General features: G+C 31.7%; 2 protein-coding genes across 3 annotated transcripts; both read right to left on the bottom strand.

The window, feature by feature from the left end:
• Positions 1-5,242: 5,242 nt before the first annotated feature.
• On the bottom strand, positions 5,243-7,433 carry LOC129309945 (phenylacetaldehyde oxime monooxygenase CYP71AN24-like). 2 transcript variants are annotated; one of them, XM_054951730.1, is made up of 3 exons: positions 7,052-7,433; positions 6,297-6,949; positions 5,243-6,147 (listed from the first exon to the last, which is right to left on the bottom strand). In XM_054951730.1, exons 1-3 carry the CDS (start codon positions 7,245-7,247, stop codon positions 5,527-5,529), a joined length of 1,470 nt encoding a protein of 489 aa, XP_054807705.1. In that variant the 5' UTR covers positions 7,248-7,433; the 3' UTR covers positions 5,243-5,526. The 2 variants fall into 2 exon arrangements, with proteins under 2 accessions (XP_054807705.1, XP_054807704.1); XM_054951729.1 differs by having other exon boundaries at positions 6,297-7,432.
• Positions 7,434-9,520: 2,087 nt separating this feature from the next.
• On the bottom strand, positions 9,521-11,498 carry LOC129309020 (phenylacetaldehyde oxime monooxygenase CYP71AN24-like). Its single transcript, XM_054950367.1, has 2 exons — positions 10,599-11,498; positions 9,521-10,138 (listed from the first exon to the last, which is right to left on the bottom strand). The coding sequence occupies exons 1-2, from the start codon at positions 11,496-11,498 to the stop codon at positions 9,521-9,523; spliced, it is 1,518 nt and encodes a 505-aa protein (XP_054806342.1).
• Positions 11,499-26,086: the final 14,588 nt, after the last annotated feature.

The raw sequence follows: 26,086 nt of genomic DNA, 5'->3' as shown, positions 1-26,086 counted from the left end.
TTGTAAAATTTAATGAGTTACTTTAATTTAACCAACCATGTTTGTGACTTATTGCCATGGTTATGTGAGGTAATATATTTTCTTTAAATTTTGCTGGTATGCATTCTAAATTGTTGCATATGCATGTCATGCATTGGTAATGGGATGAGATGATGATGATTGTGTGAATGTTGACTTATACATAATTATGATCACGTGGTTTGCCTCCACTATACTCACACTGGTTGGCCTTTTCTTTTTAAAACCCTATTCCTCAACATTTACCTAGTTGGGTTTATAAAGGGGGAACATAGGACGGTGATACCTTCTAGTTGGGTTTTTTAAGGGGGGAGCCATAATTTGAGGCTTGAACTTTATACCTTTAGCTAGATATATCTTGAACTTTGGAGATGCTTTGGTCAGTCTAGCAAGTGGGCTAAATCGTAAATGAGCCTATGGTTCCAATCAGTAGTACAAGATAAGACGGAGTAATGAGGGAATTTTTTCATATGATCATATATTGCATATAATTATTATGAACGATGAACTGTAAAGTTTTGTGGTCATAATTTAATAATGATGATGAAAGTATATGTATGTATGTATATATTGTTAATGTATGTGGTTGTAAGTTTGTACATATATGATGGAACTTTAGGTTACTAAAATATTAGTACTCACCTCTCTCTTTAACATTTTAGGTGAGCTTAGTGGAGTAAAGGAAAAGTATCTAGAAGCTTGGGGCTTAGCTTGAGTAACCTTTAAGTCCTTTTTCAATTTGTAGAATAATCATGTGCCATTATAGGACTCATTGATAATTTGGGTAGAGTTTGAAAATTGTTTATTATTTATTGATGACTAGCAAGGATACTACTAGTTAAGGCCTAAGGCCATAGAAATTACATAATGGATCTATTTAAAGAAAATATTCTAATATAAAATTCTATGTGTCAAGACATTTATTTAAATAAATATTTAAGTATTTATGGTGGAATGTGATGCGCAAGTTTACAGGCTTTAGTAAACCTAAACTCTTGTGGAAACAAAATATTTATTTTTAGGTTATTTTTTATATATCATGGTAGACTCTTTTCTATCATGGTAGGCTGTAATTTTTTATTTTAAATAGTAAGGGTTAACTTTTATAACCTTGGCAGCCTTTTTAAATAGTTTTATCATTTTTACCAAGGCTAGATTTTTAAATATCTGATTGTTAAATGAATTTTCATTACCATGGTAGTTCCTTAAAATATAGATTAACTATTTTACTCCATAATCATCTCTTTAAAATAAATTTGAGAATTAATTTTAAACCTTTATACCATGAAAATTATTTTTATTGGTTTAAATATTTTTATTACTATAGTATTTGGTTAAGTTTTTAGTTAATAAAAATTAGAATGTTAAACCTGCCTCTTCATGTTCTCCTCCACTGTCTTCTCTCCCATCTCCCCCGTGGTCTCCTTGGCTTGCTTTGCCCTCTTTGCACTCTCTCATTTGCCTCTTGTGCCTTCTCATGTACTTTTCCCTTCATTTCCTTCATTTTTTGTAATAAATATAGTGATGATTTTGGCTAACAAGTGTAATGACCTCCATCATTAACCTTAATCAATTAAACAACCATTAGTTACTTAGGATCAACCATGGTTAAACTAGAATAATTATTTTATAAAAGATAACTTGAAGTAGCGATCCTAAAAGTCATTTGAAAATAATAATTAAGTATTACAATAAAATCTCTTTAAGAACTAGAGTGTAAAAATATGTAAAAATATGAAAAATAAGAATATTGAGAAATGATCACACGAGGAAAAATAGTCATTTCGATAGGCTATGCACGTTCACCATGATTGGAAATTCATCTTCCATGGCCTATGACACAAAGGCCATCCGTCATGGCTAACAAAAATTTTTGCTGCAGCCAACATGCACGCAGGCATTTGTTAGTTTTTCTCAATTTTGAATCAAGTCCATGTACTTTATGTTATTTTAACTAAGTCCTTATAGTTTAATGAATCAAATATATTAATTCTTAAAGGTTAAAATGCTTGAATTTGTTCTTTTAAAAAATAAAATTAAGAATTTTTATATTTTTATTAAAATATTATATAACTTTAGAATTAATTAAATAATTTTATAATTCAAAATTTATATAATTAGGTTATGTTTTCTAAATAAATTATATGTGTGTGTGTATAATTTTCATAAAAATTAATAAAAATGTAAACATTGTATTTAATCAAATTTTCTTTTCCCTTTTTGGATAAAAATATTAAATTCATTTTTCTATAAATTTTAAAAGTATTTATAATTTGGAAAAGCTAATCATTCATTGATAATTTTAACATTGAGAGACTAACATATTAGATAAATGAGTAAATTATACCATGAATTTTAAACTCAGTAGCACCATAGACCTTATTTATTGTGCAAATTATTTTTCTAACTTTTAAAACAATGCAATTTGGCTCTTATAAAAGTTAACTTTAGTTATTAATTGATTAGAAATTAACATATAAAAACCTCAAAAGCTATAGAAAATGACTAAAAATTAGTGACAAGAACCCAAAAATTTGGTCATTTTCTGTAATTTTAAGCTCTGTTTTTGCAATTTTCTGATCTAACTAATAGTAAAAGTTAATTTTTGTTAATAATAAAAACTAGACTGCACTGTTTTCAAGAGTTAAAGGAATAATTTGCATAAAAAATAAATTCAGAGTATACAGTATATTTGATCTAAAGTTTAACGATTGATATGCTAACTTGTCCCTAACATATTTAATAGATCAAATAATAAGGGTTTGATTAAAATAAAATAAATCATTGGGACTTAATTCAAAATCAAAGAAAACTAGAAGGATTTGGAGATTAAGCTTCCCAAAAATATATAGCATTTTCACCATCCTTGAAGGCCAATATTTGTATGTTTCATGTCATCAAAAAAATTGATAGGTTTGAAACCTTTTTTTTTTTGGTTTCAGTGATAAAAACTAATAGTTGATAGAATTCATGCCGCAAAGCAAGAAAAATTCTCCAATTTATTAGCATGCCGCAGGGTAAGCGAGGTGACGATCACGCATGAGTAATGCACAAAATTGACTGCTAATTGGAAGTCAATAGTAATCTGTCATGTTGTCATGAATATTGAAAATAATAATAATAATAATAATAATAATAATAATAATAATAATAATATGTAGCCATTAAAATACTGATATTTTACCATAATCATTCAAATAAAACATGAGCAATGAGCATAATATGGCTGGGCCCAAATGAATAAATGGGCATTAATTATTCATTGAAAATGTGAAATGGGAAAGTAATGATTATATATGTAAAAAAATCAAGAGATGTGAAGAAAATGTTAAGAGTGGTTATGAAATAAAAAAGAATAAAAATAAATTATTAGTCATTTTCTTGATATATTAATATATTTTATTATATTAATTTGCATGAAACGTTAAATATGTTAAGAGAGAATGTCTCTTGGATTACATTCGTCAAGATAACTCTGGACAGAATGTCACTTTGATTACATTCATCAAGATAACTCTACAAAGTTATACCCCGGGTGTCTATAATATATATTGATTTGGGATTTCGTTGGGAGATATATTTCCTTATTATTCCATTTAGGCTAACACCATCCCATTTATTTTTTGTAATTAATTGCGTAGGTAAATTTGCAACCATTGTATTATAGTTCTCGGCTATCCCATTTAACATGAATGGGGTATTATATTGACTGACTGATTTACGTGCATTCATTGGAATTATTATGATTTTTATTGGTTATGTGTATTTTTTTTCTAGAAAAATGACAATAAAATTCTACCAAAATATATAAATAACAGTGAGGTCTCTCAAAATGCTATAATTCTTTAAAAATTCTTAGATACTTTTTTGACATTAATGATTTTAAATTAAATAATTCAATTACCTTTTATTTAAAATAAAAAAGAGTTCACATGAGCAGTAATTTCTTATTCAATTTTTATTATTCACGAAATAAAAGTTATACTTGTTTAAATAAAAGTTATAATTGGCTATTTTCAAAACTTGAATTCTAATAATAAAAGAAATTGCATGTGAAAAATTATGATTTTTTATTCAATTGGTGCAATTCACAAAATAAAAGTTATAATTATTTAAACAAAAGTCGTGATTAGTTATTTTTAGGATTTGAACTTTAATAATAAAAGAAATTTCACATGGAAAGTAATTTTTTATTCAGTTTTTTTATTCACATAATCAAAATTATAATTACTTAAACAAAAGTTACGATTGAAATTGGTTATATTTAAAATATTTTTATAAATCATAAAAAAAATTTCATGTGAAAAATTATAACTTTTTGTTTAATTTTTACGATTTACAAAATAAAAGTTATATTTTTTTAAATAAAAATTGTGATTAAAAAAATAAAAACAAATCCTTTATTTTTATTTATATAAGGGGCAATTTAGTTATTTAACATAAAATAATTAATATCAGATAGGTACCTAAAGAATTTAAAAAAATTATGATATTTTGATAGACTTGATTGTGATTTATATATTTTAATGAGATTTTATTATTATTATTTTTTCAATATTATTTATGTATCTATCTCTATGTGTGTGTGTGTGGGGAATGAAATAACCCAACAAATTAAAGTTTAATCCCAATATTACTTGCTCATTCTTAAACATTTTCTCTCTAAACTCTTGTCATTCTCATATAAACTATGAACTGATGATCAGCCACCTACGCCTAGGCCTTGCTTCTCATAGCGATGTGGGTATAATTATGACCAGTTGTCCAATTTTGATATAAAAACGTCCATAACGTTGTCGTAAATATAGAGAGTCAGGCCTAAATTCGATTTCATAAAAAATTAATTTAAATAAATTAAAATTTATTAGGCTTTGAAATCCGGCCTCCGAGAAAGAGCAGTTCTTTTAAACCCGTTTTAATTTTACCCAAAAATAAAATATTTTTAATTTTTATAAATTTAATACATGTTTATATTTTAAAATTAAAATTATTTATTTTTTATTTTAATTTTTTTAAAATTATAATTTACATTTTTAAAAAAATATGAAATATTATAATTAAAAATTTTAATTTTTAAAAAATTAAAAATTAAAAAAATAATAAAAACGGATTTATGAACCAGCCCCAGGCTTTTGCATATATAAGGCCGGGCTTCAGAATGTATGGAAATTTGAAGTTGTTCTCAGTACGTGCACCAATTAACCAGCAGTTACATTACATCTCATCCTATTATAGTATGTCAAATATATTCAACCTGAGAATGACACACTATTTGTCCACTAACTCAACCACTGATCCCGACCACAAACCAATATTCAACTTAATTTTTATTCAACAATCAGTACAAGTAGAAATCAATAAATCATTGTCTCCCGTACGCAAATTTCAACCTCGATACGTACATACAGACAGGCATACACATATTTTACACCATTTTTTTAATTAATAAGGGCAAGCTAAGCTTGAGAGCAAGTGTTTAACAGTACACTCAGAAAAGAGAATCACACTTCAAGACTTAAGAGAGTAGGGTATCGGTTGAAGATAGAGTGGCAATTTTTTGCTAACAGTTAGGCCGAATCTCTCGTTCATATCAATGTGTTGAACAGTTCCACCATTTTCGGGAAGCTTCCAATCAAACCAAAACAAGAGATTAGCGAGCATGGATTCCACAGCAGCAACACCAAACATCATCCCAGGACACCCTCTCCTTCCTGAACCAAACGGTATGTAATGAAAGTCTTGCCCTCTGAATTCAACATCCATCTTCTCAAATCTCTCAGGAACGAACTCTTCAGGTCTTTCCCAGAACTCCGGATCTGTATGAATTGCCCATGCATTGATGTACACCACTGTTTTAGCTGGAATAGTACACCCTCCGAGATTCACATCTGATCTTGCTACTCGAGGAGCCAGCAGGGGAGTAGGTAGATGCAATCTCAGAATTTCTTTGACCACACATTTCAAGTAATTCATTTGGCTTATGTCTCGCTCTTCTACCTGTGACTTGTTACCCACCACGCGTCTCACCTCTTCCTTTGCTTTCTGCATTTTCGTTGGATTCTTCACCAGCTCCACCATGGCCCACTCCATTGTTGCTGAACTTGTGTCGCTTCCTCCCACGAACATATCCTAAACCAGATGAAGAATTTTTAATCCATCACAATGAATCATTTCTTCTGTTAATACAAACCCATCGACTATTATATTAGAATAAAACGAGCGAGCGAGCGAGCGAGCGAGAGAGAGAGAGAGAGAGAGAGAGAGAGAGAGAGAGAGACCATGAGGATTGATTTGAGGTCGTTTTGGGAGAAACTATTATCAAGCTTGCCATCGTCATGGAGTTGAAGGAGAATATCGAGCAAGCTTTTCCTTTTGGTGTATTGGACACCGCTTGTCTTCTTCATCATGGTCATGTGTTCTTCAATGACACTTTCAAAGAAATCATCTAACTCTCTGAAAATGGCCTTTAACCTCGGAATGAGACCAGTGAAAAAGTCAAGCCAACCAAAGGAAGGGAAATAATCTCCCACGCTGAAGGCCATGAGGTTAATCATCACCTTCCTCGCTAGCTCTCCAATCCTTGTATTCGCCAACGTGTTATACTTGTCCCCAAGAACACACTTACATACGATATCATTGGATGTAGCAATCAGCAACTCACTCAGATTCACAGAATCTGCACCACTCGAGTGCATATCACGTATCTTATTCACTAACTCCCAAGATTCTTCTTCCCTGACGTTCTTGAATGATTGAACGCTTCTCAGGCAAAGAAGTTCGTTAACACAGATTTTCTTCTTCTGTCTCCAAATATCACTGTAGTTCCCAAAGCCAACGTCAGCACATCCATAGAGCAAGATCTTAGGGCAAATACCTTGAGGTCGATCCGCGAAGGCAAGGTCATGGGTTTTCATAATTTCGCGGGCCAATTCTGCAGAAGAAACCACCACAGTTGGAATATGACCCAACTGTAAAAACATTATAGGCCCGTATTTATTGGAGAGTGTTCGAAAAGAGTGGTGCGGAAGGGTACCTATCTGATGAAGATTCCCGATGATGGGTAGTTTTGGCGGGAATGGAAGCTGATTCATATTCGACTTGGATTTGCTTGCTGTTCTAGTTCTGAGATTGACCAAAAACAGGACAGTAATGACGAAGCACGAAAGAGGTAAGAGCAGGCCGTTTAGGTCCAAGGGAAAGTAGGGTTTGACAAGTGATAGTAGAGCCATTGTGGTTTCCCTGCTCGCAACCTTCTGCTTTTCAAGAAAGTATAGAACGGTCGAAGCAATCACAGGGGATGTGGCATGGCCATGAGGGAGGCGTGTAATTTATAACAATTAAATTTTAGTGATGAGTTTCGTATAAGTTTTAAAATTAAAAAGATGTACATGCAATCAAGTTAAAACAAATGGATAACTGTATCAAAAAAAAGAAGATATCAATGTATTTTACTCTAAATCACTTGATGAGTTGATGATGTATTACTTAAATTTTTTTAATATTATTTTTATTTAAAATCATTAATTATGAAAGAATGTAATGTGAATTTAAAAAATTTTCATTTTAATTGAATAAAATTAAATTTTATTTTATTTTCAGATAATTAAAGTTAATAATTTAATCACCTCCGAATTTTTAATGAGGTGATTAGCTGTAGCTTACAATAGAATCATATGGACTATAATATAATACTACTGTATATACAAACGATTATACAGCAATCTTAAAAATAAGAAAGAAATTAATATTATAATTTGTACGCTAGTTATATTATAATCTTTTTGACAAGATACAGCGCCTAGATCAATTATTTCAACCCATCGCAATAGAGTTTGACTCCTGTAATTTTACTTTAATGACAAACGAGAGAACCCATGAATTCATTTAATTTTAAAACGAGAATCTTAATTTTTAAGACAAGTCTTAAGGACCAAAAATAATCAAGTCCAAAGGCCAAAATACACTTAAGACTAATTCTTTACTTATTTATAAGTTTCAGGATTTGTCATGCAAACTGTCAAACTTCCATTATGGACTTACGGTTGCGCTATACGTGGTAGTGATCTGTGAAGCTATCATAATCATGGATGATTCTCATTTATTGATGATATTATATTCCAAGTTGTATATCTGATTGCTTACATTTTATGCGTCAAGTTGTTTGATTATAAACATTACCTTTCCAATTAATTTTTGCTTTGACTGAAAGATCATTCCCACAAATTAAACTGATGTTATATCTATGAAAATTCTGTAACATGTAGATATTTATTGGTTACTGGTCATTCAATTTAACTTAACTAGAGCTTGATCTGGATAGTATTGGAGGCTGAAGATAAATTTGAACCTAAAAATAATCTTAGGCTTCAGGCTTCAGCGCAAGATCTATCTATTCTATTTTCTATTTTTTTTAAAATAAAACTGGATACTTCATTAATCAAAGATCAACACATCATTAAAAACAGCAACATGATAAGATAACAACCTAGTAAGTACATTGATAAGCTTTCTAATTACTTAACTTTCTTTAGAAACTGATCACTAGCCAAGACTTAGGCCAACTAATTGGCTGTCACAATGTCCGTACAAGAGATTAAAAACTTGATGATAAATTATTGTTCAAATAGTTCGTGGCTGGATGACAAAAGCCCAACATCTTTTGGGCCTCAAATTAATTTCAACCCTCCCTCCCTCTCTCATCAGATGGGACAGAAGAGATAGAAGATTTATCCAAAATTAGTAATATAATAACAACTCAAAAGGGTGGTTACCTGTTTGTTAATTAATTCATTGTATATTAATGGGCCTAATCTTAATGTGGGCTTGGACCAGTGAGGCAAGTCATGTTAATGGGCTTGATGCTAATTGCAGAACATTGGGTAGGGGTATATATAGTTGGGCACAAGGTGTGGGCGTGTGGAGAAAACCGTGACGTCTTTTCCTTTGATATTCATCCTTAGGCCTCCTCCTCCTCCTTACAGTTCTCTCTTCCTCCCTCGGATATTTTCTTCTCTCTGTAGCCTTTACTTGTTCATCCTTTTCTGTGCCTCTTCTCCCCTTGTCCTGTGACACTGTTCTTGAGGGTTGCTATTATGCATGTATTTACCTAAATTTCCCTAATTAATGTACTTGGAACTTGAATTATTTGATGACAAAATATACAGAGAACATTTCTCGAACTGTTATTTGGCTTGAGCTTTTTCAAGATAACCATCAAATTTAATTTCAGAGTTCTAGAATGATACTCCCTCTTATTTGATGAGATTCCTGTTTATGTCTCACCTCACAAGTTCAAAGCAATAACAAAAACATCAGTAACAAGCACTATAGTAGTATTTTCCCAGGAAGTTAAGACAGAATTTCACACTACAACCGCAAATTCACACACATTTATTCTTCCTATACCACTGAACTTCATAAGCAGCTCCACATTTTAACAGCAAGTACTATCACAGACCAAACAGCAGAAAACATATGCATGAAACAAAATCATGAAGATGAATTAACCAGATTGTGATTGGACCGAGTATGGTATGAGTTCAAGAAAAAGAGGGACCTTCTTCTTCACTGTGAGCCCATACGTCTCAGTCATATCAATCTCACCATCCTGAGACAGCTTCCAGTCAAACCAGTAAAGAAGATTAGCCAATTCATACTCAACTGAAGCAAGTCCAAAGGCCATGCCAGGACATATTCTTTTTCCAGATCCGAATGGGATGAACTCAAAGTCTTTCCCTTTGAAATCTATCTGAGTGTTCTCAAATCTCTCCGGGATGAACTCTTCAGGCTTTTCCCATATTTCAGGGTCCCTTTGGATTGCCCATGTGTTCACAAATATCAAAGTTTTGGAAGGAATGTCGTATCCTCCTAATTTTCCATCGCGGATTGTTTCTCGAGGGACCATGAAAGGAGCTGGTGGGTGCAATCTGAGAGTTTCTTTGATGACAAATTTCAAGTACTTCATGTCGTTTATGTCAGCTTCGTCCACTTTTGATTTGGACCCCACCACTTTTCTGACCTCTTCTTGGACTTTCTTCATAATTTTTGGATGTCTCCGAAGCTCTGATAAAATCCACTCCAACGTCGTTGAAGTAGTGTCGTTCCCTCCTAAAAACATGTCCTGAACTCGTGGAAATGCAACAAAAATCAACTTCTTTCTTTCTTCCTTTCTTTCACTTTTCCCTCTTTTAATTATCAAATCTTACAATTATCTCTCAAACATAGCTGCATTTGGCTTTCTGATTAATTCATTGGAATAGAATCAGCTCATCCTATATATAGAGGGGAACAAAACTTTATGTTTTTACCACTCGAGTGAAAAAGAAAAAGAAAAACCAAAACTGAACTGGTAACATTTTACTGTTTCTCAATAATTTCTGACAAATGCATCATATATATCTAATTAATAATAAGATATATGATCAAAAGATAAAATGAGAGACAGAGCTTAATTTATAAGTTTTCATCATTTAATCTTTTCATGACGTTAAAACTTGATAGAGAATAGCCAAATTAAAAGCAGCAGCAGCAAAAACTACACTAGGCGAAAATATATATTTTGAGAGGGATTGCGAAGAGACCGTTATGATTGCTTTGAGGTCATCTTTGGTGGGCTCGAATTCAAGCATATCGCTGTCTTTAAGTTGAAGAAGAATATCCACAAAATCTTTCTCTTCATCGTCCTTCTTCATCACCTTCTTATGATCTTCTGTCACCTGATCAAAGAACCCATCTATGGCTTTGAAAGTGTCTCTCAGCTCTTGAATTTTCCCACTCAGAACATCGATCCAACCCAAATAAGGAAAGAAATCTCCCACTATCAAATCTGCCAGATGGATCATCTCCTTCCTCGCAAGAGTCCCAAATCTTCCGCTGCTCTCTTCTGGATCATATTTCTGTCCAATTATACATCTGAATATTATGTTGTTGGTGGTCGCAGTTATGAGGTCACTTATGTTCACAGAGCAATTATTATCACTCGCACAGGCTCTTCGTATCCCGTTAACCATCTCTGCAACTTCTTCATCTCTTATAACCTGAAAGGATCGAACCCTTTTGAGGCTGAGAAGCTCAAGCACACATATTTTCCTTTTCTGTCTCCAGCTTTCACCATAGGTTGCATAGGCAATATCTTTACATCCATATAGCAAGGTTTTTGCAGATATGCTTTGGAACCTGCTGGCAAAAACTGCGTCTTGATTCTTTAACACCTCTCTAGCCAAATCTGCAGAAGAGACTAGTAAAGCTGGAATTCGACCGAGCTGCAACCACAAGAGAGGACCGTATTTCAGAGACAGGTCTCTGAAAGAACGATGAGGAAGAGTTCCTAACTGGTGAATATTGCCAATAATTGGCAACTTTGGTGGAGATGGAGGCAGATTATAAGGTTTGCTTTTTCTTGGTCTTGTAAGTTTGAACACGAACAAGAAGGTGACGAAGGCCAGGAGGTACAAGTAAAAGGTGGCATTCAGAAACGCCATATTCGATCTGATTCTAAGTATTGAAGGACCGTTTTTTTTTTTTAAAAAAAAAAACTTGGCTCAACTTTACAAAATGAATTGGCGGAACAATGCTTATATAAGTAGTGAGGAATGCAGAATGCTAGTTTGTGTATGAAAGACTTGCATATAAATGCAGACGCACATGCATGCATATATGCATATTGTATATATATGCGGTGCGAGGATATATACAGACATACAGACAGCCATTAACGGGCGGAACGAGAGCTTTTGGAGGGTGGGGGCCAAATTAAAAGATTATAATAATACTTTATTTATTAAAAAATGTAAGGTATTTTTTAAAAGGATAAATGGGCAAATATACCCCTAAAATGGTCAGTTAGGGCACCCAATATCCTAAAGTAAAAAAAAAAGATAAAAATATCCATAACGCTATATGAGTAGGTGCAAAAGGTAATCAAACCTTTAACTTTGACATAGCATTATTAACTTTGATTATTAAATACTGATTGTGCATGCCACGTGTTAACCTTTGCTAATGTGGATTGATAAAGAGACAAAAATGCCTATGAAGTTGTCGACCAGGAGTAAAAATACTCATAACGTTACTAAAATTGGTGCAAAAGTAACCAATCCATTAAAATTCTTAAATGTTGATCGTTTAGTTGATATTTAAACAAAAGTTGACTATTTTTTTCTGATGAAAACCAAAAATATTCCCAAATAAATTTTTATGAATGTTAATCGATTATTATATGAGTACTTATTAATCCATCAAAATTCATGCCACATGGTTTATTTCCATTGCCACGTATCTCACACTTCTTTCCTCACTCTCTACTCATTTTTCTTATATGTAAAATCCAATATTCAACATAGTGAGATAGGTTATACACAATTAAAGATCGAGACTGAGCACACCTCCTACGCTGCCCTGCCTTAAAAACATTGTCACAATCTTAAGGTATTTCATTCATGATAGGTTCAAAATTTTCAAATGATTTTTATCATTACTGTAAAGAAACAAGCAATTTAATTTAATATTCGATCAAAATGATAATTTTTCACATGATATTCATACAATGACCGATTAACCTTCAGAGAATTTCATCTAAGAATTTTTTTTGTCCATGTTAGTGAAAAAATAATCAACTTCTGCTTAGGTATCAGTTAAACAATCAATATTTAAGGGATTTGATGGATCGATCACTTTCACACCAACTTTGGTAACGTTATGAGTATTTTTACTTCTGGTTAACGACTTCATTGGTGTTTTTCTCTTTATTAGTCCATGTTAGCAAAGGCTGACACGTGGCATGCACGATCAGTATTTAACTGCCAAAGTTAACGGCGTTAGGTCAAAGTTAACAGTCTGGTCACTTTTGCACCCACTCATGTAACATTATGTGTATTTTTATTATTTTTTTTACTTTAGGATACTGGATACCTGGCTGACCATTTTGTAGATATTTTTTTGGATGCCTTAAAATGTAAAGTATTTTTAGTATTTTAAGGTGTAGTTAATATTTTTTTTCAAAAATGTCCTTAATAAATGAATTATTTTATATTTATTGAGTGAAAATACCATATTAAATAAGGATAAATATAAAAATATGACATTAATTTGAAAGCATAAAACTAATTTATTTGGAACTGTGATTTAGCTAGAAATGCCTTATATCTTTTTTATAGAGAGAGTATAATTTTTAATGAACTAACAATATCTATTATTTTTAGAAAAATTATTCTTTTAATCCTTTCACTTTTGACTAAATTTTGAGTCAATCTCTTAAATTTAATTTGTTAAAATTAGCTGTTCAAATTTAGTTTATTTAAAATTTTCATCCTTGCCTTGAATCACAAGTGTTGGTTACATTGCATCGAAGCAACACATCATATTTATGTGCCAACATATTTAAAAAATAAAATCCCAAAAAGCAAAAATAAAATCAGATGACACCACAACTTGCACGGAGGCTACACTATAAAAAAAAGTAACTTTCAATGACAACTCTAAAAAGTCATCACTGAAAATGAACAATCTATGACAACAATAAAAGTCATTGTCGAAAGTTTGACTTTTTATGGTGACAATATATAATCACTGTTGATTATCAAACTTTTAGTGGCACAAGTGCATGTTGCCACTGAAAGTTTAAGTTTGAGCGGTGATGCAAAAAGTTTGAATTTTATATTACCATCATAATTTTTTATTTTTTATCTAAAGTTTAACATTTTAAGACATTAATTTCATTGTATTATTGTAATTTTATAATGAATATATAAAATAACATAATGAGTTTTATTTAATATATTTTATAATTAAATTGTAATTTTAAAATAATAAAATTATTTTAAAATAAGGTTAAGATATTATTTAATGCTAATGATTTAAACTAAAGAATTAAATCAAACTATATTATTTTACTTCAATTTTTGTTATCAAGTAATGTTTGGTTTGATTCAATTAAACTATTTAGGTCAGTTTGGTTAATTAGTTTTGGTCAATTAATAACAAAGCTAACTGAATTAATTAATGTGTACTTTTATGTGAAGTGATAAATTCATTCAAAAACATAATATTTGATATTTTAATTTGAAATGCATATAATGTGGTAATGAATCTCTATTTTTAAGTGTTTTATGATTAAATTAATATTTTAAATAATAACAACACTTGTTTATAATAAATAGACATGTGATAGTTAAATTTATTTATTCATAGAATGATACTTCATCTAATGTAATTTTTTCAATTCAAATTCTATATTTAATACTGGCAACTTCAAGCTTGATGCCAATTTAAATATTCTCAATTTGATAGCTAATGATATGGAAGAGGAAGATGAAAAGAAGAGAAATAAGATAATCTAAAATTCTAATTTTAACTTTTATAAGGTATGAAATATATCTATGTATGTGATAATCTTTTTTATTTGATGCTATCTTGTGACATAAATAAAAAAATAGATGATATAGTATACAATTTTATTATAAAATTATAATTTAAAAATAAAAACTAATTAAAAAAGTAAAATGTAATATATAAACAGGTCAATTACATTACTTAAGAGTTATTGTTAATTAAAAGTAAAAATAAATTGCAAATAAAACTAGTTAGAAAAATAAATAACTATGATCTAATGTATAGTAATCTATATTTTTATTATTTATTGTTAGATATTTTTATATTATAATTATAATTATGAATATTAAAATAAATAATACAATAACCTCAAGAAGTAAAAAAAGTTAAAATAAATAATATAACTGATATTGTATCAATTATATTTATAGTTTACTTTAGATAAAATAAATAATATAATTTTCAACTTTAATAATAAATTAAAAGAATTAAATTGAAATATTTAATGATAGTAGTGATATTTTATAATATTTAATATTTAAGATATATGTGTGTTTATTTAGTTTAATATAATATATATATATATATATATATATATATTTAATTATGCAATAACAAACTATAAGTTCATCTTAACTCAACGGCAAAATGGTGAAATATAAAAGGAGTAAGCCATCGGTTCAAACTTTGAAGGAGGCAATTTATGAAATGAAAATATAAATTGATGGCATGATGACACGTGGCGTAAGGTAGGGGCGATAAGTTGAAGGTGACATGGTGCCACATGAAGGGTGATATGGGTGACACATGAAAGGTGACATGACACGTCTTGGAGGGTGACATGAGTAACATGTGGCACGTGAGGTGCCACCACGTGAGAATGGGATGGTGACATAGCGCCATGTGGTTAAGTAAACTAGTATTACTTTTCAGCATAGATAAAAAAGTCGTCACTAATTAATAGTTTTTGTGGTGACAAAGGTCACCGCTCATGTGTGGTTTCTACAACAACACTTGTCACCACTGACTGAATATTTTTAGTGGTAACTCTTATTGTCATTGCAGATAAAATCAATAATAGGAGTTCTCTTGATGACATTGCAATGACTTTTTATTATCACTAAAAACTTTTAGCAGTGACTTTTTCATAGTGCTACCAAGGAAGCCATGAACAAAGCTTTTCTCTACAATTTGGTAATAGGCTTAATCAACAATGGCACTGACTTGTAGCGGTGCTGTGTTGTCCCATATATTAACGTTGGCGCCTCGAAGCTTGATGAGATCAAGAATGAAGGAGAAAGAAGTACTGGTTTGAGTATGTGTATGGAATCAAATTTTGAGATAATGAAATCACAACACTCAACTTAAAATCATGAATAGGGATGAAAATTGGATCATGAAGAGATATCTAATCTCTAATCTCACGTTAAAACTTGACTCGTTCTTGAAAAATTCCAGACAGCTGATGTCTTTGTGCGAGTCTTTGCTCCAAAACTTCTGATAATACTCTACTTATGTAAGTAATGCTGATGAATTGTGGTGCCTTGATTTGATCCCTAATGTTGATGACAAAGGCATTGAGTTGTGGGTTAATGGCGACCTATGAAGCACCGATGCGAGTACAAGTATAGTTATCAAATTCAAATTCCCATACACTTGGTCCACCCCTGCATGCACGTATTTGTATACAGTGCTTATATTTATGAAAGGTGGTAGAAGCGAGACAACCTTGCTACTGTTGGAATCTTCCCTAAATATGTATCTTTATATATTTATAAAACTTATAAGCATGATGAAATTTGAGAAACGAAAATTATGAATAATACACAGCTTTCTATATATAAATCATATGTAAACACACATATGAACATTTAATGTAACTTTTAAGAGATACTATATATATATATATATATATATATGATTTCATATAAGTTGCACTTTTCATGTAAGTTAATTTTTCCCCTATGATTTATATCCCAGAAGCCACCGAACCATGGTGGCTTGTATTGGGTTTCGTGTATCTGTATCCTCCATTATTATTCTTATTATTTCTATCTTTTCTCTCTACTTTTTTGTCATTTTAAATTTATCGCCTAAAATTTTGTTTTTTTTAAATATCTTTCAATTTCTATCAAGTTATTTATTTATCTAGAGAAAAATATGGGGGGACAGAATAGCACATATGCCTCTCATACAAATTTTTTGTTTAAAATTATAAGAGGAGGATTTATAAAATTTTCCTTTAATTGGAAGATTATAAAAGTGAATGTAATGAAATGATTTTTACGTGATAATGGTAGACACATACTGATGTCTATTTGGGCGGTTAAACTAAGTGACATAATATTACATCTTTTGTTCTTTATGCATATAACGTTGAAATTTCATCAAATATCGGGGGGTGGGGGAATCAGTGTACTGTTGAAATGTTGAATTTTCCACGGCACGCCAAAGCAAAGCTCTATTATTGGACGAGTCTTAGGACATCATAAATAGAAACAGAAATAGAAAGGGTTAACCTTTGGCCACATTAAAAACACAATAGCCATAAAGACAACTTCGTTCCACTATGGAGTTGCAAGACAAAAAAGAAGAAAGTTACGGCAATTTTATGGCGATCATTTCCATGCAGAAACAACTGCAAATAATTGCCTAAATGATATTGTTGAGGGTTTTTAACAAATTTATCATTTTTTTGCTTAAAATCGCCATATGATCATATATGATTAATGTGTTACTATATGTTTCTTTAAAAAAAATCTGTGTATAATTTTACAGTTTAAATTTATATAATATAGAATCAGATACTCTTGAAATATCGGTCTTGGAAACATTCCAGACAAAGGAAAAAAGGAAGTGAAATTCTATTATATATTTCTTCAAGTGAAGTGTCAGGAAGGGCATTATGGATAAACATGGAAAAAAATTATTGTATATTGGTGAAGGATACGTAATTATGCTTCCTTAGCTTGCAAGTGCGATGTTCCATTAGATTTTTGCAGTAGCCTATAGAATCAGCAACTTTGCAATAATGATGCCATCCCACATACATCCATACATATATTATAGAATTAATAAGGAAACGCCAAAAATGCAAAGGAGGGAAATTAAACTATTGATCAGTGCATATGGGGATAACTAACATACTGTTTGCTTCAATTTCTTATCATTTATATGTAGTTATTATTAATTTAATTTATTATTTATCAATTCATTCCATTCCTTTCAAACTGTAATGGATAGGAGAGGAGAAGGTGGAGAGATAGGAACAAAGGATATGGGAGCGGTAGCATGTGGCTGATGCTCACTCAGAACGTAACTGCCGCTACTGTCACTGGCGGCACAGAGGCGTATGTGGACGGACTCGCAGGCTGATCCTGAAATAAGCGTCAACCAGCAAGCCAATCAACTTCATGACTTGCCATTTCTTTTATTCACCGATCGATATTCATGCTCTTCATATGACATATCTTTATATGTCTATAGTCTAGACATGTGTCATTTCTGTGGTAAACAAAAAAAGACGTCATTTCAAATTTTAATTTCTTCCAATGCATAATATTGAGGTGAGTTATAAAGTATTGAAAACCAGACAATACCCAAAAAAAAAAATGAACCAGTCATTAAACATGAAAAGCTATAAACTGCTGGAATACCTCTAATATAATCTTATGATTTTTAGTTCTAAATAAGGATATTTTGATAGATGAACTTTTAACCAAGGAAGGGCATGATATGCATTAGTCTCCGCTCTTCACTATAGTGTAATCACACCCATAAAATTGGCCTGCCAAAACTATGAAGACAACGATCTTCTTTACAACGTTGTTTGGGTGAAGAATCGTTGCCATTGGTGGTTCCTTCTCTAATCCGATGTAGCTTCTACTTTCATTAGCTATATCCCAAGGATAAAATTCCTGAAGAAGAGAATATATTATTGATGGCTATAGAACCCAAGACATTTCTAGCCTTATATAGCTAGGGTACAAACCCTAGAATACAGGAGAGATGGATATGTGCATACAATGTAAATAATAAAAAATTGTAAACATAAGGCCTATTATATTACAGGCATAAATAAGGCCAACTTCTACTATCTATTGAGCTTATCTCTAGCTTTGGGCTTCTGTTTTCTTATCTCGTTCTTCAGGGCTTAATTCTCTTTAGTCTTAACATTCCCTCTCAAACGAGAGGTGGGGCTTCGCACCAATACGAGTTTGTCACACAATGTCCAAAAACGCAAGTGAGAGAGAGCTTTTGTGAATAGATCTACTATTTCATTAGACGAAAGAACATATCACACCACCAACTATTTGTAATGAGCTTGCTCATTGACCAAACTTAACTAATTAAACCAATTATTAAGTTTAAGGATCAACCTTAGCTTAAAATTAAATTAAGGTAATTGGCCTTGAAAATAGTTAGAATATTGGTATCTCAAATCATTTAAAAATGAATAATAAAGTTTCAACCCTTGAAAATACTTAACATTAGAGTAGAAAAGATTGTACAAACATGAAAATCAATTGAACATTTAAAACTAAATTAAGCAGGGGTAAAATAGGCATCACAGCAAAATTGTACATGTCCACCGTGGTAACCATCCCCCACGGCTTATGGAACAGCGCCTACTCACAAAGGCCAACAAGTCTGTCCTTCATGGCTAACTCAACATAGCACATCTGCCAAGGCTAAACTCCACATACATTGCAACTAATAATCCATTGTGTCATCTGTTGTGGCTAACAGGCCATATAAATATAGAAATTATGCAGAACTAACTTTTAGCTTTTAATGCACCTAATTAATTGTTTAAACCTTCAATTAAGGTGATCCAAGCTTTCACATGTAAATAACTGAAATTTCTATCCAATGGCCTTGGTCTCAACTTAATCCGATAACAATCAAGGATTCTAGAACACTTGATACCAAAACCAACCTTTACTCTAAAGGCACCTAAACCAAATGTCTCCCCTCTACAAGCAATTAACCATTACAATCCACATGCATAAAACATATTAATAATATCATAACATGATCTTGCTACAAGTAAAGATCGATAATCATATGAACACATTTGCATTTATGGCCTTTCATAAAAACACAAGGCCAAGCAACCAAAAATGCCTAAGTCTACAAAGAAGGCTAACATGCAAATGATACATAATTCACATGCAATTATAACTCTAGTGTTGGCAAAATAGTACCAATACACAATAAACACGAACTAGAGGCTTCATAGGATAAGCTTTAGTTCCTTACCTTCAATGCTTCCCCTTTTTTTAGCCCTAACATCTCCTGAAAAAGATATTAATAAATACAGGGTAAAGTTAAAGAACCTCAATAACGAAATAATTTAATCAAAGTATATTAAAGTGTGGCAATTACAACAAATAAGCAAACATATTACATAAGGAAAAATGCACATTAATCACGATGTATCATTAAATTATAATCTGTTTGATCAATGCAACTGCTTTATACCACTCCTTATATCATTTGACTGAATTTATGGCCTACTATTCATATAGGTTTATTCCATGTAATTGGACTAGCCTTGTTTTTTAATTGTGAGGAGTCACCTGCCAAAAGCTTCTACACTTACTCCCAGACTATTGATTTTCCTTACTTGAATTTCATGATGTCATAATTGCTCGACCCATATCTTCCCTCTTAAGAACTAGTGATACTAAGTACCATGCTTGACTCATGCCATACCCTTAGGTTAATGGCAAATCTAAGCATATTTAATAAATAGATATGCCACCCATTATGTGTAAACTTAGTAAAGGCCACACCGTATGGATTTAACAATCATGCCTTCTACTATTCTTAAATCAACTCCTACCTATTTATGATCATACACGTTCATTTAGCATATGCAAGACATTCTTACATGCATATCTCATTAATTTAATACTTTTATAAACTCAAAAACTTGCATGGTTATCTCAACACATACATCAAGATAATCTGCATAACTCATAATCTTATGTTCACATAAGCAATACATAGCCGATCTAGGCTCAGCAATCCATAATCACACAATCATGTGATACTTATAAATAGGCAATCACCAAGCACAACTTATCACAAAGAAACATGTTTCATTACTCAAGTATCAAATTAAGGAAAACATACTCATAATCATGCTTACTTTGCTCATTCCAAGTCATCATTAACATTACAGAAATCACAATTTAATTTAACATTATACTAAAATTAAATTCATAGTTACCTTAATTCTTAGGTTTACCACCTCAAGAGTGTAATTTTGGATTTCTTAAGGGAGCTTTCCACAAACTCTACCTTCAAAAATAATCACTCTATAATCAATAATACAAAAACAACATTAATAATCGATCATCACTAATTAATCCTTAATCATGATTAAACATAGTCAACCTCAAAACTCACTTCCATTAACTTATTTAACTCCCATTATGATTAATGAATACTGTTAGCTACTCTCGTTAGCTTAAACTTCATTATTTAGCATTAAGATTAAGCTTAAACCCTTCATTAATAGCATTGAATGCTGCTAACCACTCAAAACTAAGATTAAAAGCATTTATTAGCATTGATAGGCTTTATAACAGTCAAGAAACTAGCTACAAGTAACCACAAATTTGAATAGCACCTCCCCTATCATTTAAACAAAAAAAGAGATGCTTGTAGATGCAAAAGAAGAAGAAGAAAAGAGACTTGCCCAATGATTTGAAAACCTTTAGATCACTCCCAAAGGACTCCAAAATGATACCCTAGTAGAGCTCTTCCTTCTCGTTTCAAACTAACTCTCAAAAACTCCCTATGTTTGTGTCCGTAAATAGAAGAATCAAGATTTAAACTTTTATCCTATTTGTCACAATGCATAGCACCTTTTGCTATGACGGATGGCCCAATATGAGTAGTGTCACTTAAGCCCAATAATTCAAGCCAAAAATGGTCTAATAGCCTCTTTAACCCCATCTAAACCTCATATGAGGTAGGTCTAAATAGCCATCTAAATTCTATGATTAACTTCTAATCATCACAATTAACTCATTAAACCTCTTAATTAATTAGCCTAACCCTTGGATTAAATTTTAGGATATTACACTGTTGACCAAGAACTTGATCACGGATGAAGTGCATATTAAGTTCGATGTGCTTAAATCTAACATAGAGGACTAGATTGGAAGCTAGGGCTGTGATGCTACTATTGTTACACAAGGCGTTTGGAGTTTAATGGAGAAGGAGGCTAATTTTGAAGATCAATTCTTCAAGCCAAGCTAACTCAACTACAAGGTCAACCAATACACAATACTCGAACTCCACACTAGATCTGAAAACAACACATTTCTTCTTGGTATACTAACAAATGAAAGAGTCACAGAAGACATAATGGCTTTAATAGACCTTCAATCATCCAAACACACTGCCTAATCATCATCGAAGAACCCTTGCATGGTAAGATGACTATCTGGCTTGATATGTAAACTCAAATGTGAGGTACCCTTAAAATATCATAATATTCTCTTCAAGGCTTGCTAATGGATGTCTATAGGTGAGCTTAAAAATTGACTTAACTTGTTTACAACAAATATAATGCCAGGTCTAGTGTTAATGAGGTATTGTAGAGCTTCGATTAGTCTTCTGTAGAGTGTAAGATCTCTAAGGAGAATTCCATCTTCCTTTAAATGATACATATTAACCACCATTTAAGTAAGAACTAATAAGAAATGCTCTATATCATTACAGCTTTTTGTTGTCATAAAATGGCATGTGTGCCATAGTACATGGCACAAGGGCTGAATTACCTACTTTGTGCCATATGCCATAGCATATAGGCCCCATACCACTGCATATATACAAAATATGCTAAAAGGATATTTTTAGCTCTATTTTCTTATGGTATGTTCCTATTTGTGTTTCATTTTTTAAATATCAATAAGTTTGAGCTCAAACTACATATTTAAAGGATTTTTAAGGTCCTAAATGTTTTTAATTATAGTTTAAGTATTAATTAGTTTAAAACATCTATAATTATGGTAAGTTTAAGAGTACTTAATAACTCCTAATTACCATTATATGGTGATTGATTGTAGTAATTTTTGGTAATGCAAAAGTGGATATTGCAGTTTTATTGCCTTCATCTTGTTATTCATTAATTCAAGAATCTCTTAAGGGTAGTGATTAAGTTTCTACTGTATCAAGTGAGTTAGAATTTTATATAGAGAAGTTTGTTGAAAAAGGTGATATAAGAGTCAAGATTGGTCTAGGTTCAATGGCATGATGTGGATCTGCTACAATAATAGGTGAGCTTGGACAAACATTAGATCAAAAAGTGCTGAATAGTGCACAGAAATTGCTAAGATCCACTTGATCTTAAGGTAAGGCTCCTTTATTTATAAAACCTAATCTAAAAGGAAAACTAGACTCATTAAACACCACGTGTCTAGAAATGATAACTTTTCTAGTAGATGTAAGGCATTTAAAACCCTTATGAGAACTATTGTACCCTAGAAAAACAAATATAGATTATTTGAATTGTAGCTTGTGTTGATTTCAAGGCCTCAAACAAGGATAACAAGCATAACCAAACACTTTTAAATTCTCATAATCAAGATTTTTCCTCAAGAGTCTTAGATGATGTGAAATTCCCCCTAGAATAATAAAAGGTAGTCTATTAATGAGTTCTGTAGCAATATGAAAAGCCTTCCACTAATAGTGTAGAGGTATCTTAGCCTGAGCCAAGAGTATAAGACCAATCTTTGCAATATGCTTGTGTTTCCTTATTGCTCGTCCATTTTGAGAAGATGTGTATAGACATAAGTGTCTAAAAACAATACCAACATCATGAAGAAACTTAGTGAAGATATGATATTTGTCACCCTGGTCACTTTGGACTATTTTAATTTTATTATCAAACTATTTTTTTGTATATTTTTTGAACTGAATAAACATAGGCAATGCTTCATATTTTATTTTAGGAGGATAAATCCATGAGTAATGAGTATAATCATTAAGAAATAAAATTTAGTATTGAAAGCCATTCAAAGAGGCTAAAGGTAAAGGACCCCACAAATCAATGTTTATCAACTCAAAAGACTTAGTGGCTTGTGAAGTAAATAATTTAAATGGTAGAGAATAAGATTTACTAAATTTTCATGACTCACAAAATACAGGCTCATCTTTACTAGTAATTTTCAAATTACATTTACTAAGAACTCTTCTCAAAACTCTATCATTTGAATGCCCAGATCTACAATGCCATAATTACTTACTAGTAATATAGCTAATACTATCTTTAAGGGTTGTATCATCTACTTCTTTAGCAACTAATATTAATTCTTCTCTGCTACCCTTATTATGAGCCTTTCTTCCTTGAACACAAAACATGCCACTAGTGCCCCTGCAATATCACTGCTCTTTTTTCCTGAGACTTAACACAAACACCATTTGAGTTAAGTACCACATTAGCATTGTTATCTATAGCAACTTTATACACGCTAAGAAAATTTTTATTAGCTTCTAGTGTATAGAGAATTTAGGAACACTTTGCACAGTAGAAGAGCTAATTATCTCAACATTTAATTTTTCACCACTACAAGTAACAATTCTAATCTTACTATTTGTGTCAACAAGCAATGCAAGCAAGATCACTAATCACATAACTAGTGGCCCAATTGTCAAGATACCAAACATCATCTTCAACAGTATCAAGAGTGGCCTAGAGCACATTATAATTAGAGGAGTTTCTGCTCTCGGAGTTCTTCTTGTTTCCTCCTCCCTTAATGAAGTTCTTGTCAAAGCAATAGAAGCATTGATTAACAAGATGCCCAAATTTGCCACATAATTGACATTAAAGGCGCTTTGAGTTGTTGCTACCGGTCTGGTTTCTAGGATGATCAAAGTACTCATAGTTACCACGAGTAGAACAACCTTAATGCCCACCATGAACACATGGACGCTGGTTATTTCTAAGAGAAAGAGATTGGATTAGAGCAAGATTGGCAAAGTAGTCAAGCTTAAAGCCTTAAATGATTGGCATAACATGTGTTTTCCAAACAATGAATTGGTTCTGTCCAACTTGATAGCAACACCAGCTAGAAGAGATGTATGAACCCCATTAGTCTTCCCAAGATTCGTTGTAATAAGGAGCTTGTTAGTGATTTACCTATGGAGCTCCAACACCAAGATAAAATTACTATAAAAGAAAATATATTATTATCAACTATAGAGCCCAAGACATTTAGAACCTTAAATAGCTAAGCTACGAACCCGAGAATACAAGATAGATAGACACGTGTGTATAATGCAAAGAATAAAGAATTGTAAACATAAAGCTTATTATATTACAAACATATGTAAGGCTCAACTCTTACTAACTATTGGGCTTATCTTTAGCTTTGGGCTTTTGCTTTCTTATCTCTTTCTTCTGGCCTTTATTGTCTTTAGTATCAAATTCCAAAAGGCCAAAAATAAAAAAAAAAGTGAAATTGTCATCCAATTAACAACATCTTTATATAATTGACATAACATTCATTTCTTAGAAAGACTAATTATAATATATATAGAATATGACATTATTACTTTCAATTATACAAACCTCATATTCAATTTCATAACAGCATCATACTTTAATTAGCATTTTTTCACATCACATCACAAGAACAAATTAAACAAAGGACACACACATATAAATGAAGCTGGACCAATTTGAACTAGCCAACCCACCAACACTAGAGTGTAGGCACCAAGTAGGGTTTAGGTTCAAGATAAAGTGGCATTGTCTTTTTGACTACGAGCCCAAATGTCTCACCCATATCCAACTCATCACACTCAGATGCATGATCTCCTCTAGGCAACATCCAGTCAAACTAGTAAAGAATATTAGCGAGTTCATAATCAATGAAAGGCAGCCCAAACGTCATCCCGAGACATATCCTTCTTCCTGAACCAAACCAAATGGGATATATTCAAATTAAGTCTTGTCTTTTGAAATTAATCTCCTTCTTTTTAAATCTCTCTGGAATGAACTCTTCAAGCCTTTCCCATACCTGTACGGTGGGTCCCTCTGAATAGCCCAGGCATTCACAAATACCGTTGTCCCCGGAGGAATGTCGAATCCTCAAAATTTTTCATGCGACAGTGTTCTCCGAGAGATCAGTAAAGGAAGAGGCGGGTGTAACCTTAGGGTTTATTTGATGACGTATTTCAAGAAGTGAATTTTGGTTATATCAGTTTCATCAATTTTTGACTTGTTGCCAAATACTCTTCTGATCTCTTCCTGCACTTTCTTCGTTGTACTTGGATGACTTATGAGTTCTGATATTGCCCACTCCATTGTTGTCGAAGTTGTGTCATTTCCTCCTAAGAACATGTCCTAAAATTTTTATAAACATGGAACTGAAATTTGAAGAGGTTCCTTTAGAGTTGGTTCATCTTGAGAGAGTCTACCAAGTGCATATGGATCCTAAATATATTCCCTCCCAAAACAGCATGCTATTAAAGAAGAATAACAAATATGATCAATCGAAAATTTTATTTTATTTTTTTAATAACAATTGTTTATTTTCTTTATTTTTGAAAAATTATATTCATATGTATACATATTGTGTGCGTATTGGGAGACCGTCTTTTAATTTAATTTCACCAAATAATATATCGGTCCAATGATGTACGGGGTTAAAAATATATCTTCATCTTGATTTTTATTTTTAAAAATTATAAAAATAGATACACCATTGATACTGAA

This window comes from Prosopis cineraria, unplaced genomic scaffold (genome assembly GCF_029017545.1).
Source record: "Prosopis cineraria cultivar Desert tree isolate PC_DT_omini unplaced genomic scaffold, ASM2901754v1 PC4, whole genome shotgun sequence".
NCBI lineage: Eukaryota > Viridiplantae > Streptophyta > Magnoliopsida > Fabales > Fabaceae > Prosopis > Prosopis cineraria.
This window is presented reverse-complemented; position numbering and strand designations above follow the sequence as displayed.